The sequence below is a fragment of the Anabrus simplex genome, chromosome 1 (assembly GCF_040414725.1).
Source record: "Anabrus simplex isolate iqAnaSimp1 chromosome 1, ASM4041472v1, whole genome shotgun sequence".
Classification (NCBI taxonomy): domain Eukaryota; kingdom Metazoa; phylum Arthropoda; class Insecta; order Orthoptera; family Tettigoniidae; genus Anabrus; species Anabrus simplex.
The window spans coordinates 862,060,847-862,078,784 of NC_090265.1; the positions used below are offsets into that span (position 1 = coordinate 862,060,847).

The 17,938-nt window shown below is 40.1% G+C and overlaps 1 protein-coding gene across 1 annotated transcript in view; it reads right to left on the minus strand.

Moving 5' to 3' along the window:
• Positions 1 to 17,938, minus strand: part of Rubicon (run domain Beclin-1-interacting and cysteine-rich domain-containing protein rubicon) — a 178,532-nt gene that overhangs the window by 57,616 nt on the left and 102,978 nt on the right. The window contains exon 12 of the mRNA XM_067136464.2: positions 12,771 to 12,924. Coding sequence (XP_066992565.2) covers positions 12,771 to 12,924 — 154 coding nt within the window. The remainder of the gene's footprint in view (positions 1 to 12,770; positions 12,925 to 17,938) is intronic.

Genomic DNA, 17,938 nt, shown 5'->3' on the forward strand with positions numbered 1-17,938 from the left:
ATCTTAAAGAAATTACTGAGAAACCCAACATTTTATTTGATCTTTTCATTTCCTATTATAGGAAAAACAAATCAACTGTTAATAAACCTTTCTTTAAATCAATTAAGGGTCCCCTTCCATCTCAAATTCCAATAACTTCCCTCTCTCCTAACCCGCCCTGAACCATTTCCCCCTTCCTTCCCTCCCTGTCTCCTTCCACACTTACTTCATGCTTCCCCTCCGCATCCCTTCTCCTCTCTTGCTGATCTACGCTGCGTGATGCTCACTCTGTCTGTTGCACTCCTTCCAATAGCTCGTTCAAAACAAGTGCAAGGTGAGTACTCGTTATTTCACACACACACACTCCCTCCCTTAGTAATTTCTCTATCAGATTTTCCGAGTTAATTCTAATTTTGTTCTTCAGGTTCTTTGGGTTCTGACTGAATTGAGACTTCCTTCAAACACAGCATTTGCTTAAGCTACATAGAACAAGTCCAGATTTCTCAATTCGTCAAGTCTATATTGGTCATATTGGACAATTCCCTCTGCGCCATCGTGGAACTTGCCCTCAGAACTTTCCAGAAAACTAAGACTTCACTTGAATTCAAATGTGCAACTTGAGTCCAACCATCAACCTAGACTTTGGCATCAAGAAATTTTAAACAACATCACAATTATTTTATTCATTTGTTAATTTTAACATTCTGATCACATTTATTGTAACTTATGTATAAGGTTTTTACTTGTATGTCATTCCACTACCATCCATTCTCATGTTCATCCATATTAATTTAGTTTATGTCTTTTACTTGCAATTTCGGCTTGGCTGATGATGGTCCGGGATATGGACCGAAACTAGTACCTGACACTATCATATTGTGATGTTTTGTTAAACGTTGTATGATTTTAAGTATTGAGAAGGTGGAGGAATATTTATAGATAAGCACATTACTTAATAAGGGAAGCATCTGCATGTCATATGTTTATTTATTAGACCTCTGCCAAAATTATAAATGAGTATAAAATTTCAATGTGTGTAAAATTGCGTCGCAAGAGGATGATGTAAGCGTCAGTAGCATACCCATGCTAGCTGGGAACTCAGACTCTGGACGGGGAATCCCCAAAGAAGCATTTTATTTGATCGTAGATATAAGATAAATCACCGATCGATTTGCTTTCCGCGTATGATTGGAAGAAATAGAATTTCTGAGCTACACGTTTGACCACATCGCCGATGTCAGAGGACCCGTAGAATAGGAGATATGCAAAATGTGGTGGGGACTGCTCACCATCCGCCCTCCAAATCGGGGTGAAATTATTTAAGAGGCCACCCTGTAGGGAAGCGTCGACTTGCCGTGGAGTGTTGAGAGCAGACGGATGTGCCATCCACGTCGTGGCTCAGCAAGTATTTCTTTGTGTGGAAGTGAATGATCGAATGTGTTGTGATGCTGCCTTAGAGACAGGTTTCAAGTCTAAAATATAACGTAATCTTGCTCAAATAATATGAACATACGAACGGGCTAACAGACGATCGTATCGCTGTCAAGACGACCGCGGGGACTGTATCGCCTTTGTACATTGTGTGGGTGGAAAGTTAAAGTAGATTTCACCATGTATCATATTCATATATTGTGTCGGTGAAAATATAAGTAGAGTCCACCATAATTGGAGTTTCACAAACTGTGTCGGTGAAAATATAAGTAGAGTCCACCATAACTGGAGTTTCATAAACTGTGTCAAAGGAAGACTGAATTTAATTGAACATCATTTACATTAGCCTTTTTCCAGTGGATACGATCCCAGGACTATGGAGGTGCCCAGGATGACCACAAGAGGAGTTGAACCAGTGATCCGTGCCAGCGCCATGATGGCGTAAACGTTCGCCGGGGGCCTCTCCAAGGCTCGGGCCGTAAACATCCCAACATGACGATAAGTACACTGAATTGAAATATTATGTAGTCTTGTAAATGTGGGGGTTAATTTCATGTAAATATGTAAAGTACGTACGATAGGACTGTAAGAGTGAAATGCATTTATTTTAAACTGGGGAGCAGCTTTGTAGTGGTCTTCGTGTTTTATTAAGTAAAGTTAATCTAGAGGGGAATGGAATTTATGGAAAATGGGATAAATTTCAAGCATAAAGAATTTTTATCAAAAGCAAAGCATGAGCATGAATTAAAGATTACATATCAGAAGACCGAGAGTGCTTTAGATCAAGAGAGTAAAGTGTAGATTTTTTTAAAGATTTCAAACCGTATAATTAACCTTTATCTTTATGTTGGAATATTCACTTTATATTTGTAATGCATGACAGCAGGGTCATCTAAGATGCCTGTATTGGTGTGTTAATCGTGGGAGTAGCAATGAACTCTGATTTTAAAGTAAATCTGCATGATTATAAGATAGAAATGGCTGTATAAATTTGTGTGATGTGTGACATGCCTGGGCTTGAACATACGTCCTCCCAATTTAGATACAGTTTTTCTTTCATGTAAAGTAGTGTATATTTTTTCTTTTATTTAGACTAAAGTCAATGGCTATGTCATGTCCATTTGAGATTTTTATTAAGTACACATTATAGAAAACCGTACGTTGATTTTCTGTGTGATCATCTAGTCGTGAACCCGGGTCATCCATGAGTAAAGGATGTGCAGAGATAAGATGAATAATGGCTTGACGTGATTTAAAGAGAAGCAAATGTGCAGAGAACATTAAGTAAATGAAGCTTTCAAATGTGATATGATGATAGTGGTTGAAATGAGATTTACCACAATATGCCTTGAAAATATGCTTCGCTGTTGAGAAGATTTTAAAGAGTAGGTTACTGGCCTGACATGAGAGGCAGGACAATGTGATAAGTGATTGAAGGTCATCGGAACGGAGCGACCCGACCGTGTTGTGTTAAGGAAGAACTCTGCAACGGAAAGAAAATGTCAAGTCTGCACACAGAATGAAAGGAATGCTGGGGCTCACGAAAATTCAGTTCGCATTGGAAGATTTCTTTTTAATTGTTTTATGTTTATTGCTGTAAAGCTATGAGTAAATGGAACACCAGACTAGTATGTTTGGTAATCTTCATGACTAATGCAGATAGGGATTTTCAGAGACCCTAATTCAGTGGCGTTCCACGGGTTCGAGTTCCAGGGCAAACCCCGGATTTTTCCGTCACAATCACGAATGGAGACTTAAAACAGATTATTTTATGTAGGCTGGATAAGACTGTTTAAAACTACATTAAATTTTGTTGTGAATGAAAATATAAGCATCTGGTTTCCTGTCAAATGTGTTGAAAATGAATTGTGAAGAATACAATTTTAGGCTGCTGCTTAATTGTGAAGGAACATCCTAGACACTTAAAAACAGTCTTGTGAGAATAATCATTCCCGTTGATGTGTTACTTGGCCGTGGGAGGGATCTTAAGATTATCTGTAATGAATTGTGATTGACAATATATTTCAACACTGGTTTCGGCACGATTAAGTAAATTATATAAGTGGGTCAAATGAGCCCCCAGATGAATATGCTCCGTACCTAAGACCATTGTTAATCCTAATTGTCCTTATGTTAGATCAGGGCCTCTCAGAGTGCATGCGCCCGTGCACTGTGCACGGAGTCTCTGCGCCTCGATTTGCACGCATGAGATTTTGGGCGTTTGAGAGGCCCTGTGTTAGATGAAGAAGATCCATTTTAGTTTTGGACATTTTAAAAAATCAGAATAGGACTGACAAGAAAAAAACATGTGAGGTCATATCATTCCTCACTTTCCTTTCTCCCTGCACTGAAGGCATGTGTTCGAGGGCATACTAAAGCGCATCATGCGGATGCAGGTTTAAACAGCTGAAAATTTTTGTATGGTGCATTTCAGGTACATTACTGACATTCTGCATATCTCCACTCACTTTCAGTATGCTTTCTGTTTAATTTTTAAATTAACTAATTTAGGTTCTATGCTTTTTGAACTGACTGTAGCATTTGTAGGATGATAAATATTTGGTAACAACATCATAGTCCCCATTGTTTTAGCTTTTAAATTTCTTTCATAATATAGTGGAACTCCGCCATTGTCCAGTCCCAAGTCCGGAATGAGAAAGGAGGAGGGTTTGCTGGTCTGGCACCCAGCTGTAAAATTGCCAACGCCGAGTGTTGGGCGGCGGGAAATAACCTGACTCCCTAAGGGGGCCAACGGCTTCGGGCGAATGAGCCCCTTTGGGTGGGGTGATGGTCCCCACAGTGGAGGAAATGCCACTGGAATCCATTATGCAGCGTCTGTTCTCCAGGTTAGGGGCGGCTGCACAAGGCGTCTGTACTCCAGAGGAGCGGCCTCATTATCACCTCACTGGATCACATCCAGAGTTGTAATTCGGGACCTAGTCCCACACAGGTGACACCTTGACAGTCAACCATGGAAGGTCTTTTAAGGAATACTCCACCGGCTGAACCAAGAGTTCAGAGAAGGCAGCATTCGGATACGGTGGGCTGCCACCTGAAAGATACCGTGAAGTCGGAGGCACGGAAATACCCCAGTACTACATACACGAATGAGACAAAATCAAGAATCAAACCAAAGCAGATAACATACTTCTCTACACACAACATAAACTCACTCATGCAAACCGGTAAACTAAAAGTGATCACCGACATAATGGACCAACACAAAATTCTTATCATGGGATTACAGGAAATTAGAAACACTGACCAGGATGCCTTGGAATCTCAAGGGTACAGACTTTATAAAGGTATACCCGGGAAGAGAGTGATGAAGAATGTCCCACAATTTGGAACAGGATTTTTGGTCAGCCTTAAAATAATAAACTCAGTTCAAGAATTCAGATCACAATCTCCACGACTCTCAACGCTCACCTTAAAGGCATCTAATAAAATCTATACTATAATAAATGCCCATGCTCCCACTAATGATAAAAACAACTCCTCAAAAGACCAGGAGGAAACAGGAGAATTTTGGGACCTATTGGACCAGACCATAGATAACATCCCCAAACACCATATAAAATTATTAATAGGCGATTTCAACGCTCAACTAGGCAGAGAAAGAAAATACCGTGACATCATCGGAAAATGGCCAGCACACAAGAAAACAAATAAAAATGGAGAGAGACTAGTTGACCTGTGTAGAAACCATAATTTAATCTCAAAATCTACATGTTTTAAGAGGAAACCTCAAAAACTCAAAACATGGAAACACCCTGACTACACTAAAGGAGAATGGCAACTGGACCACGTCTGCATGGACAAATACCACCACAAAGAGATCTATAACGTCAAAGTCCTCCGAGGAATAGACACAGGTTCAGATCACTACGTAGTTAAAATTAAAATTAAACTCACTCCCCAGAGGAGACAACAAAAGCAAGCCCTTAAAACTAAAAGAAAAATAGATCCTACCCAGCTAATCAACAACAAAAATTACCAGAAAGCAACTGAAAAAATAAAAATCACAGACAAACTTGAAGACTTAGTACACAACCTTAAACAAATTGCAGAAGACCTAGCTCCAATTAAACCACGTAAAAAACACCAATGGTGGAACAGTGAATGTGATGAAACAGTGGAGAAAAGACATCAGGCATGGCTATTACATCAGTCCCAAAAGACAGAAATATCCTATCAAAAGCTAGTAAAACAGAGAAAAGAAACTACCCAAGTCTTAAGAAGAATAAAAAGACAACATCATAAGGACACCCTGCAGTTAATTGAAGAACAGTTCAGTAAAACTAAATCAAGGGACTACTACAAAACCTTCAGAAAGCAGCTCCAAAAATATGAACCCCCGACCCTACTGATGAAGGATAAGATGGTAAGCTGGCCCATAACAATAAAGACAATGCAGAAATTCTGGCTAAACATTTCAACAAGCTTTTAAATTGTGAGGAACCTACAGAACTCCTTCATTTGGACACCAACACCCCGATAAAAACATCACCAGAAAACATCAATCCCCCCACAATAAAGGAAGTCTACCAGGCTCTGAATAAATTAAAAAACTACAAAGCGCCAGGAGAAGATCAGACCTTTGCGGAAATCTGGAAATATGCAGGAAACTCAGCAAAAGTTGCCCTCCATCAACAACTTGTCTCTATCTGGATTAAAGAAGAACTACCAGAACACTGGACAACAGCCCTCATTCATCCTCTGCACAAAAAAGGGGACAAAACCGACCCTAATAACTACAGGGGAATCTCTCTCCTAGATATAACATACAAAATATTTTCAATAATCATCCTTAATAGGATAAGTTTACAACTTGAGAAAGAACTAGGAGAATATCAAGGAGGTTTCAGACCCTGGAGGAGCTGTCCTGATCAGATCATGAGTCTTAAGTTGATAATGGACTATAACGGGAGAAGAAACAGAGATATGGTGATAACATTTGTAGATTTCAAGAAAGCTTATGATTGCATCCATAGAGAATCTCTGTTTAAAATTTTAAGACACCTTGGACTACACCCCAAATTAATAAACATGATAAAATTGACTCTCACCAATACCAAGTCAAAAGTGAAGTTTAGGGGTGAAACATCAGAGACATTTGAAATTAAAACTGGACTACGGCAGGGAGATGGGCTCTCACCACTATTATTTAACTGTGCTCTAGAAATGGTAATGAGGGAATGGTTTAGAAAATGTCCCCCCAAAATAAAGATTGGCCGAAAAATCAAAACAAATTGCCTGGGTTTTGCTGACGATTTAGCATTACTAGCAGTGGACATAAAAGAAGCAAAAACCCAGATATCAGAACTTCAAAACATTGCAAATAAAATTGGCCTCAAAATATCATTTGAAAAAACAGAAATTATGCCCCAAAAACCAACACAGCTAAAAGAAGTCACCATAAATGGTAATAAAATCAAAATAGTAACTCAGTTTAAATATCTTGGAGAAGTAATAACACATAACTTAAATGAAAAAATCTCAATCCAAGTAAGAACAAATAGATTAGCTAAAGCACAAAAATTAACATGGGATATCTACAAAAAGAAATGTCTATCAATAAATACAAAAATAAAACACTACAACACAGTTATAAAACCGGAAGCTACATATGCAGCAGAAACACTCTTTTACCTGAATAAACAATCAAAGACTGACAGACTTCAGAAAATTGAAAGGAGGATTGGAAGAACCTGTATCAACAAAAAATATCAGAAAGATGGACAGTGGCGGTTAATACCTAACAAAGTCGTGTACAAAGAGCTAGAACCCATTACAGATACTATGCGTAAGAGGAGACTGGGATTCTTTGGACATATCATGAGGATGCAGGACTCGAGACTTCTGAAACAACTAGTACAACACAATCTCGTCTCAAAAAATACCACAACAGGATGTAAATGGATCAGAGAAGTAAGAGAGGATCTGAAGGAAATAGGCCTTACAACAGAAGACACAAAAAATAAGATAAAATTGAATACAAAACTCAAGAATACAAACCTCCGCTTTACCCTTACACAAAACAAACCAACAACACGCACATTTTCAACTGAGGAAAGGGCACGAAGATCGGAGCGTCTGAAGAAGTACTGGGAGGACCGCAAAGCCCGAACAATCCCTTCAAAGAGACCTGAACGACGGACTGACTAAAGTGATCCTATGTGGTCATAAAAGAAGAAGAAGAAGAAGAGGAAGAAGAAGAAGAAGAAGAAGTGGAACTGTTTTTACACTTTAACATATAAAACCTGCTCAAGATGGCTGCCACCACATGATTTAAAACTGCCACTTTTGGAGTTAACTCCAGAGTTACTTAACAAAAAGAAAGAGAGAGAGAGAGAGAGAGAGAGAGAGAGAGAGAGAGACGACATCCTCTTCCAAACTACAAATATTCCCCCTCTTGAACATGTGTCAAATGTTCCATTTCAATGTATTAACAATTTGCCGTTCCTTTTATGACTCGCCTGCCATGGCTGAACACTCCAAAGCACTCGTCACACATGTGGTCATTAGGTGTGTGTCGACAGAAATGTTGAAGGGCCTCCAGAAACCACTCTGCATTCCCGTGACTCTGCAAGCTCCACCTTATTGACAGTCTTTTCTGTGTGTATTTCACAAGCAAATCTAGTTTATAAACATTGGCTTCCAGTTAGAGATTACTACTTATTGCAGAGTACTATTAAGAGGTTTAAAACAATGCAATACAGCCAAAACTGGTCCGGACATTTTTGCGGGGACCGAAAAAAAATAACGTCATAAAGAGGGAAGTGCTTAAAGGAAAATGAAATGGCTTTTAGTGCCGGGAATATCCAAGGACAAGTTTGGCTCGCCAAATGCAGGTCTTTTTATTTGACAGCCGTAGGCGACCTGCGCAGCATGATGAGGATGAAATGATGATGAAGACAACACGTACACCCAACCTCCATGCCAGAGGAATTAACCAATTATAGTTAAAATTCCCGACCCTGCCAGAAATTGAACCTGGGACCCTTGTGACCAAAGGCCAGCATGCTAGCCATTTGGCCATGGAGCCAGATAATGTGCTGAAAATGAAAAAAATTATGCTGTTAAATTTAAGGTTAGATTTGAACGTAAAAATAATTACAATGAAACAAAAAAACAAGTGTTTACAATTTAATTAATGAAATAAATAAAGAAATAATGCATTTTAAGCGCACCATCACAGTAAAATATCAAGGAAAAACATTCTCAGAGACGCAAACTATATAGGTTGCTTACAATTATGTTTCAAGTTATCGTAGGAATGTCCAACATCTGGGCGATTTGCACGCATTTCACGTGTGGATTTGTAAACTGTCTAGCTTTCTTCTTCTCCACAAATGAATGTTCTGCAAACCACTATGCGTAAGTACAGTAGGCCTAATTTATGTACGTTGTTACACAATTCACTTATGAACATAAGATTAAGCACCAACATGTCAGCTGTATACGTATGTACAGTAGGCCTAATTTACGGACGTTGTTACATAATTCACTTATGAACGTAAAATTAAGCACCAACACATCACACGAGCTACTGTTGTGCTAGGGACATGAAATTAAGTTCTCTACCAAATTGTTATCCAGGCTAGTCGTCCTGCTGGCGCATCGCTAATTTAAATTTCTTATGGTGGGAGTTGCAAACATACTAAAGAGTGACGTAAATGTACTGTCAATTAAGGCCACGGCCGCTTCCTTCCAACTCCTAGGCCTTTCCTATCCCATCGTCACCATAAGACCTATCTGTGTCGGTGCGACGTAAAGCCACTAGCAAAAAAAGTACTGTCCAGGTTTCTTTAGCATGTATTTAATAGGACATGGACTGGGACTTTGGAAGAATTATGCTATAACCATGGAAACGTGTAGAGAGGGATGTCTTAACCAGTTTCAACTGTATTGGAGATATGTTAGAAACTAGAGAATTTTCTGGTAGTGGTTCATTGAGAATTGAATTCTGATGAATGTAGTAGTAATGATTCCGAGAATCATGAAAATCGTGAACAAATATTATGTGAAGAATGAGAGAGAGAGAGAGAGAGAGAGAGGTGAAGAAAAATGTTACTAGTGATATCTAGAGTTGCAATAATCGTTCTGATGAACAGGAAATACAGAAAACAATGATGGTCCAAAACACGATTTACCTTCTGGGATTTTGGAAATCATCATCATCATCATCATCATCATCATTGTACAGTTCCAGTTTCCCGGGTACTGTTAATGAGCCTCTTCCACTTCTTTCTGTCCATATACAACTTGTCATGGAGAACATCATCCACTGTCCATCCTCTGGTAACTAGATCAATCTTGATCATCTCCATCCATTGGGTTTTAGGTCTTCTTGCAGGTCTTTTTACTTCCACCTGTCTTTCAAAATTTATTCTGGCTGTTCTTGTAGGCTCCATCCACATCACATGCCCGTACTACCGTAGTCTAGATGTCCTGATTCGGTCTAATAGGGATGTCTTTATTCTGGCTTCTTTCCTCACCTCCTCATTTCTTAACTTGTCCATCTTGGTCTTCTAGATGGCGGATCTAAGAAATTTCATCTCTGATGCTTGCGGTCTTGATGAATTTCTTTTTGTGAGGGTGCACGCTTCAATACCATACATCAATATTGGTATAAAATAGCTGTTAGACATCATCAGTTTGGCCGGTTTTGAAATCATGTCATCCCATAAAAGTGTTCTTACTTGTTGGTAGATTTCAGATCCCTTTTGCACTCTGTTTGTAATTTCCTTTCTGACCAAATTATCACTGGAGATTACACTTCTAAGGTAAGGAAAACTATCCACACACTCAACCTGGTTGTCTCCTAGTTTTACACTTGCTGGATGTGCTTCTCTGTTGACTGCCATCACCAATGTCTTGATCTCGCTGAGTTAAGGTTATATTCCTGGAACTGGGATTTCCATACATTGAGTCTGGTCTGTACTTCCTCTTCTGTTCCACCCCAAATCATGATATCATCAGCAAAGGCCACTGCATTCAGTTCACCTAACATTTCTTTGACATTCATTATATTGTCCATAACAGTGATGAACAGTAGTGGGGAGAGTGCACTTCCTTGCTGAACTCCACTCTTGGTCTCAAACCATGGTGATCGACCTTCCCCAATTTGTACACAGCTAGTACAGTCTTTGTACAACATCTGAATTTTCCTTACCAGTCCTTCAGGCACATTTCTTTCCTTCAGACACTCCCAGATCTTATATATTTTTTTGAATTATTTGTGGGATTGGAATTTATGAACTAGTAGCAAAGCAGACAAATATGCATGGCAAATATTTACAAAGAATATTAATGCTGACAAAATAAGGGCATATACATGTGTTCTAATTTACACTGACTGACAGAGCAAATGCAACACCAAGAAGGAGTGGTCAGAACTTTATGCCAATTGCAGGGTAGACTGATGTCACTGAGGTATGCTCATGATGTGAAATGCGCCGCTGTGCTGCGCACGTAGCGAACGATAAATGGGACACGGCGTTGGCGAATGGCCCACTTCGTACCGTGATTTCTCAGCCGACAGTCATTGTAGAACGTGTTGTCGTGTGCCACAGGACACGTGTATAGCTAAGAATGCCAGGCCGCCGTCAACGGAGGCATTTCCAGCAGACAGACGACTTTACGAGGGGTATGGTGATCGGGCTGAGAAGGGCAGGTTGGTCGCTTCGTCAAATCGCAGCCGATAGCCATAGGGATGTGTCCACGGTGCAGCGCCTGTGGCGAAGATGGTTGGCGCAGGGACATGTGGCACGTGCGAGGGGTCCAGGCGCAGCCCGAGCGACGTCAGCACGTGAGGATCGGCGCATCCGCCGCCAAGCGGTGGCAGCCCCGCACACCACGTCAACCGCCATTCTTCAGCATGTGCAAGACACCCTGGCTGTTCCAATATCGACCAGAACAATTTCCCGTCGATTGGTTGAAGGAGGCCTGCACTCCCAGTGTCCGCTCAGAAGACTACCATTGACTCCACAGCATAGACGTGCACGCCTGGCATGGTGCCGGGCTAGAGCGACTTGGATGAGGAAATGGCGGAACGTCGTGTTCTCCGATGAGTCACGCTTCTGTTCTGTCAGTGATAGTCACCGCAGACGAGTGGGGCGTCGGCGTGGAGAAAGGTCAAATCCGGCAGTAACTGTGGAGCGCCCTACCGCTAGACAACGCGGCATCATGGTTTGGGGCGCTATTGCGTATGATTCCACGTCACCTCTAGTGCGTATTCAAGGCACGTTAAATGCCCACCGCTACGTGCAGCATTTGCTGCGGCCGGTGGCACTCCCGTACCTTCAGGGGCTGCCCAATGCTCTGTTTCAGCAGGATAATGCCCGCCCACACACTGCTCGCATCTCCCAACAGGCTCTACGAGGTGTACAGATGCTTCCGTGGCCAGCGTACTCTCCGGATCTCTCACCAATCGAACTCGTGTGGGATCTCATTGGACGCCGTTTTCAAACTCTACCCCAGCCTCGTACGGACAACCAACTGTGGCAAATGGTTGACAGAGAATGGAGAACCATCCCTCAGGACACCATCCGCACTCTTATTGACTCTATACCTCGACGTGTTTCTGCGTGCATCGCCGCTCGCGGTGGTCCTACATCCTACTGAGTCGATGCCGTGCGCATTGTGTAACCTGCATATCGGTTTGAAATAAACATCAATTATTCGTCCGTGCCGTCTCTGTTTTTTCCCCAACTTTTATCCCTTTCGAACCACTCCTTCTTGGTGTTGCATTTGCTCTGTCAGTCAGTGTATATGGGTTTGGTTGTTTTACCGGAAACTGATGATTACTTTTTAGCAGACTTTTGCATGCGCCCATTAGTAAGGAAGGCAATAACACTCAAATGGTTTTAGGAAACTTGAGCAATATTTAACATTCAAAATCAGGCGAGTACAAATACGTACACATTGATAATTTAGAAACTAATACCAAAAGAAATTACATTTATATCATTATTCATTTGAATTCTATGATATTTTCTTTAAAGGGTGGCATTTATGCAGCTGTGTCTATTGGCACTTAAATACCCATCAGAAAACATGGTAATTCCAGCTGGGCAGCCGTCCTTAATAGGAAGCAGCAAAGGGTTCATGTTTCTTACAGAAACTGTATAAAGTTATTCAAAATTATATGGAAATATTTTGTATTAAATATTCAATGAAGGAATTTAATGAAGAAATTTAATCAAATCTCATGAATTCCACACAGTTTTAAAAACACTGTAGTGTGCATTTTTTAATTTTCAATAGAAAATGCTTCAAGTGAACAAAGTAATAGAGTTTCCTGCAGGCAAAACCACCTTCAGGTCAAAGGAAAAAGGGCCAAAATTTACACACACCTGACAGTCAGCAACATGCTGTGAACAGCAGCTTATGAGTTCACGTAATCTTGTAGGTAGTTCTCCACTTTTCACCTGAAGTAGGTCTTGCAAAGAAAACACATCAGGCTCAGTGAGAACATATGGAGCTTCCTTCTGTAGTTCATCTTGCAATCTAGAACATAAGGCATATAATTAAAATGAGACTAGTTACAAGGCAGTAAAGACATTTCTCGCCAAGACATCAAAACTTTACAAGGCTTCAAACAGAAAGCAAAATTTACTTTTTTAACGTCCATTCTAACTGATAATGGTTGATAGAAGGATAAATAAAAATATTTTAGTCTGAAGGGGTAATATTTATGTTATTGTATGTTCAGTCCTCGGCCTGAAGGCTGGTTGGATCCTCAACAGCTCCAGCATTAGCTGTCATAGATGACCTACGCATAATCCTCTCCCATGTCTACATGTGGGATGATAATGAGGTAGGGAGAAGGTGAAACTAGGAAGGGATAGGAACACACTCAAAAGATAAAAACATTGAGAGGCTAGTAGCAGTAGCAGCAGCAGTACTTACAGTATGGCTTTTAGTGCCAGGAGTGACAGAGGACAGGTTTGGTTTGCCTTGTGCAGGTCTTTCTACTTGACACCCATGGTCGACTTGCTTGTCTAGTTGTGGGATGATGGTAAGAGGGTGGTAGGGAGAGACTGAAACCCGGTGTTGGCATGTAGCCTACTCCTGTCGAATAACACCAAGGGGGCTGCCCAAAGCTTTACATCCCCATCCAGTGAACGAATCACCATCAACAGCGTCATATGCACTAACTCTATATGAACACTGCAGAGAGAGGAGCATAGCACTTGATGCGCATGTGTTAGGAATTTAAATTTTTAAGTGCGCTTAGGTACTGAAGTCAACAAAACCCTTTTGGGACTAGATTCCCAACAAGTATTTTTCTCTTGAACTACAAAATATTTCAATCTGAAATTTGACAGACAGGCAGGCTAAACACTGTCACACATTTTCCTGCAAGGGAATTACAAAATATGTAATTTTATGGACTTTGGATCATTTTGAAATTAGATCTTTGGTTAAAAACCAGAAACAGAATTCTCTTTTGCATTTTTTTGGTTGGCAAGCATTCAAAACTTACCAACCAAATTAGATGCTATGAAAAGATTTCATTGAAACATACATGGTGGTGAAAGAACAGCAAAGAGATCTCCATTCAATCAAAAGTTATGTGCCAATGAATTTAATAGTCAGTCACAGGTAACTCAATCACACGAATTTGCTGCATTATCATTGCATTCAATGTCGTGAGAGAAGCTAGCAATTTCAGAAATGAAAAAAAAAATTCATAGTTTTAAAGGATTTTGTGCACATCTTGTCTTAGATAGAGTAAAGTGTACACAACAAATCCACACACCATAGAGGAAGTGAAGACTATTATCACACCTCATATTTGACCATTCTGAAATTAGAGCCTTTGCATCTAGTGTGCATTTTTAAAAATATTTCTCCTCAACATTACCGTATATATAATTTGAAATTTCACAAACTGTAGACTTGGCAACAGCCCATGTACAGTAAATACATGTGAAATAAAGCCATGATAAAGACATCAGGTCCCAAGTATGATTCTGAACGACCCTTTTGATGTGAATGACTCTGCAGGTTTGCATGCACACAAAGTTGGTGTTACAATAATCAGCCTGATTGTCATAGACTATTTCTGGTGAAGTAAATGCGATACGTTCAATATTCAGATATCATCACATAACTGAAGACCTAATCGAAATGACACAATTATAAATTTAGCGCTCTGATGTAACTTCTCCTTGTGAGGGTCTCGTGATTTCAGTGCCCAAAAGTCTACTTTGTACACTTCAGAGTACCGCAGTGAATGAACATGTTGAACTATTTAAAACTTTCTGGTCTCATTTTGTTCACTAATAAGCAGGCTAACAAACATGTGACATTATAAGTGAACGCGAACACTGAAAACTTGCAACAGAATTTTCTTTTTCATTTCTATATTGGCAAGCATTCAACACTTACCAACCAAATTAGATGCTATGAAAAGAATACACTGAAACAAACAAGGTGGTGAAAGAATAGCAGAGAGATCTCCATCCAATCAAAAGTTATGTGCCAAAGGATTTAATAGCCATGCACAGGTAACTCAGTCACACAAAGCCACTGCATCATCATTGCCTTCAGCGTCATGAGAGAGGGCCACTGAGGCATGACAACAGTATTTAATGCTCAAGGAGAATGTAGACGACTTATGAATGTTGATTTTATGTACAATACAGTATTTGTCTTATAGACATGATACTATATAGGTTTTTGGGCTTATGCCGTGTCAAGAAAATAAGGTGAAATTCTTTATGTTTCGCAGAGAACTGTGCTCTGCATCATCAGAAGAAATCTCGATTGTCCACGAGAAAGGCTCCTTAAACAATGACTCTTTAAATTTAGACGTTAGACGGCATAAGCCCAAAAGCCTATACAGTATCATGACTATAAGTACAGGTAGTGAAAGCATCAATGGCAATATTTGTCTTTATAATAATGTTAAACTTCCTTTTAACCAAAGATCTTTCAAGTCTATCTTCCTGACTGCATTGTAAATAGAGTTTCATTTCTTTCGTTACGGGCACCGAGCTCGATAGCTGCAGTCGCTTAAGTGCGGCCAGTACCTAGTATTCGGGAGATAGTAGGTTCGAACCCCACTGTTGGCAGCCCTGAAAATGGTTTTCCATGGTTTACCATTTTCACACCAGGCAAATGCTGGGGCTGTACCTTAATTAAGGCCACGGCCACTTCCTTCCCACTCCTAGCCCTTTCCTGTCCCGTCGTCGCCATAAGACCTATCTGTGTCGGTGCGACGTAAAGCAACTAGCAGTTCGTTACGGGCAAACGTTGTCACGCCAGAAACACCCAAGGCTGCGTAGATGACACAGACTAGCCCAATTTTAATATAACTCATACATACATCATAAAATTCATCACGTTGACGGAGAAAATTATGTCAATCAAATTCCTCTCCCTCCAGTAATGTGTAAAGCAAGGAATGAATTTGTGGTTAGAACATGTTCAGTCTTCCTATCTTGAATTTTATCAATAAGTGAATTGTGAATTGTAAAAAATTTCTATAGCCATCATCTTCTCACTCTTCATTTAAAAAAGTAAATTTACATTTTTTGTTGAGACTTCAAGCACTGTAGACATAAAAGCAGTAAAGCTAATGTGATACCATCTTATTTTTGAACGTCCAAGAATTGATTGGTACTGAATATCTGTGAAAAAACCTACAACCTGTTTTCCAGTCTTTGACTGGGTCAGGGATGGTATGAATGAACCATATATAGGCTATTAGTACGATGGGGTCGCCACTCCCAAAGTGATATATTAATGAGTGATAGACGCTATGAAATGAGAATGGAGTGTGTTGCTGGAATGAAAGGCGACAGGGAAAACTGGAGTACCCGGAAAAAATCCTGTCCTGCCTCCGCTTTGTCCAGCACAAGTCTCACATGGAATGACCGGGATTTGAACCACGTTATCCAGCGGTGAGAGGCCGACGCGTTGCCGACTGAATATCTGTAATTCTCAGAATTTTTTAAGAGTTTGATTGAATTTAAGTCGAAATAACACCTGATTCGTAAATAACAAACCAGTTACAGTAGTTGGAAGATTTTGACATCATAATGACTCAATGGACTCATTTATGGAATGCATCCAAGTTTTTCACAGTTTTGATATTAAATAATGTACATACAATAGACATGTGCATAAATGCATATTTATTTTTTTAACATACCACTGCATGGAGCAAATCTCTATTTTGATCAAACCTGGGACATTTGAAAAGCACTTCGGGATGTATAGCAAGCCTACTTACACTCTACTTCACGAACACAACTGAGGAGACGAGTGAGTTGAAATTCTGCTCTCAGCCATCCTAGAAGTGATTTTCTGTGGTTTCTCACTTCAACTACAGCCATATTTCAGGAGTGTTCCAAACACACAGACCACAGTTTCTTCCTTTTCAATTTTAGTCCCAATCAATTACAGAAACACAGAAGTACATGGGGCTGCTGACTGCAGTGCTCCATGACCCTTATATGAAACAACAATAACATTCTAACTGAATCACAAACCAGAGAACAAATTTATATTCCCACTCTCTAATCTAATCTAACCCCAAAAATGCAAAAATCTTCAATTTTCAACTATGTAATTGTTTTCCTGCTCCTACATACATATCCCACGTTGTTCCATCTTAAGCGATGGGTCGGCAAACGAGGCTTCTCCACTTCTCTCCTTCTTCAATGCTTTCCAAAGTATGTCCTCTCTGTTGAATGCCAATCTTCACCATGTCCTTGTACCTGAGTCTTGGTCGCCCTCTTGGTCTTTTGTCTTCAAGTTTTAGATCGTACATTTTTTTGGTAATCTGTTATCACCCATGCGTCGTATATGTCCATACCATCTCAGTTGCTGCACTGTTATTTTGTCCTGCAGTCTTACAACTTGAGCCTGCTTGCGGATTTCCTCATTACGGACTCTGTCCCTCTGTGTTTTGCCGATCATGCTACGGACAAATTTCATTTCTGCTGCCTGGATTCTACTAACATCTTTGTTTCTCATGGTCCATGTTTCACAACCATAGGTCAGGATTGGTACGTAATAAGTTTCATATATGACTCTCTTACATTTTGTTGGTATTTTCTTGTTCCATATTATGTCTAACTATTTTGTAAAAGTTGCTACCTGCCTGAATTCTGTGGGAAATTTCCTTATCTACAGAACCAGTATCAGAGATAACACTTCCCAGATATTTGAATTGATGGTTCATCTGTAGCTGTTTCCCCTCCATTTCAATGTGTCCCATTGGTTGCCCGTATCTCTTCATGACCATAACCTCACTTTCCTCTTGGCTGAAGATGAGTCCATATTCTTTAGCAGATTCCGCCCAGGAGTTTATTTGTCCTTGAAGATCTTCTTTAGTCTCCCCACAAGCATATACCATCCGCGAACAATATAACTTTAATTTTCTTACCTCCAATGGTTTGGTGAACTTTTCTCTGAATCTCATTCATCACAATGATGAAAAGAAGAGGAGACAGAACACCACCCTGTCTTAACCCAGATTTTATATCAAAGGTTTTAGTCATTCCTA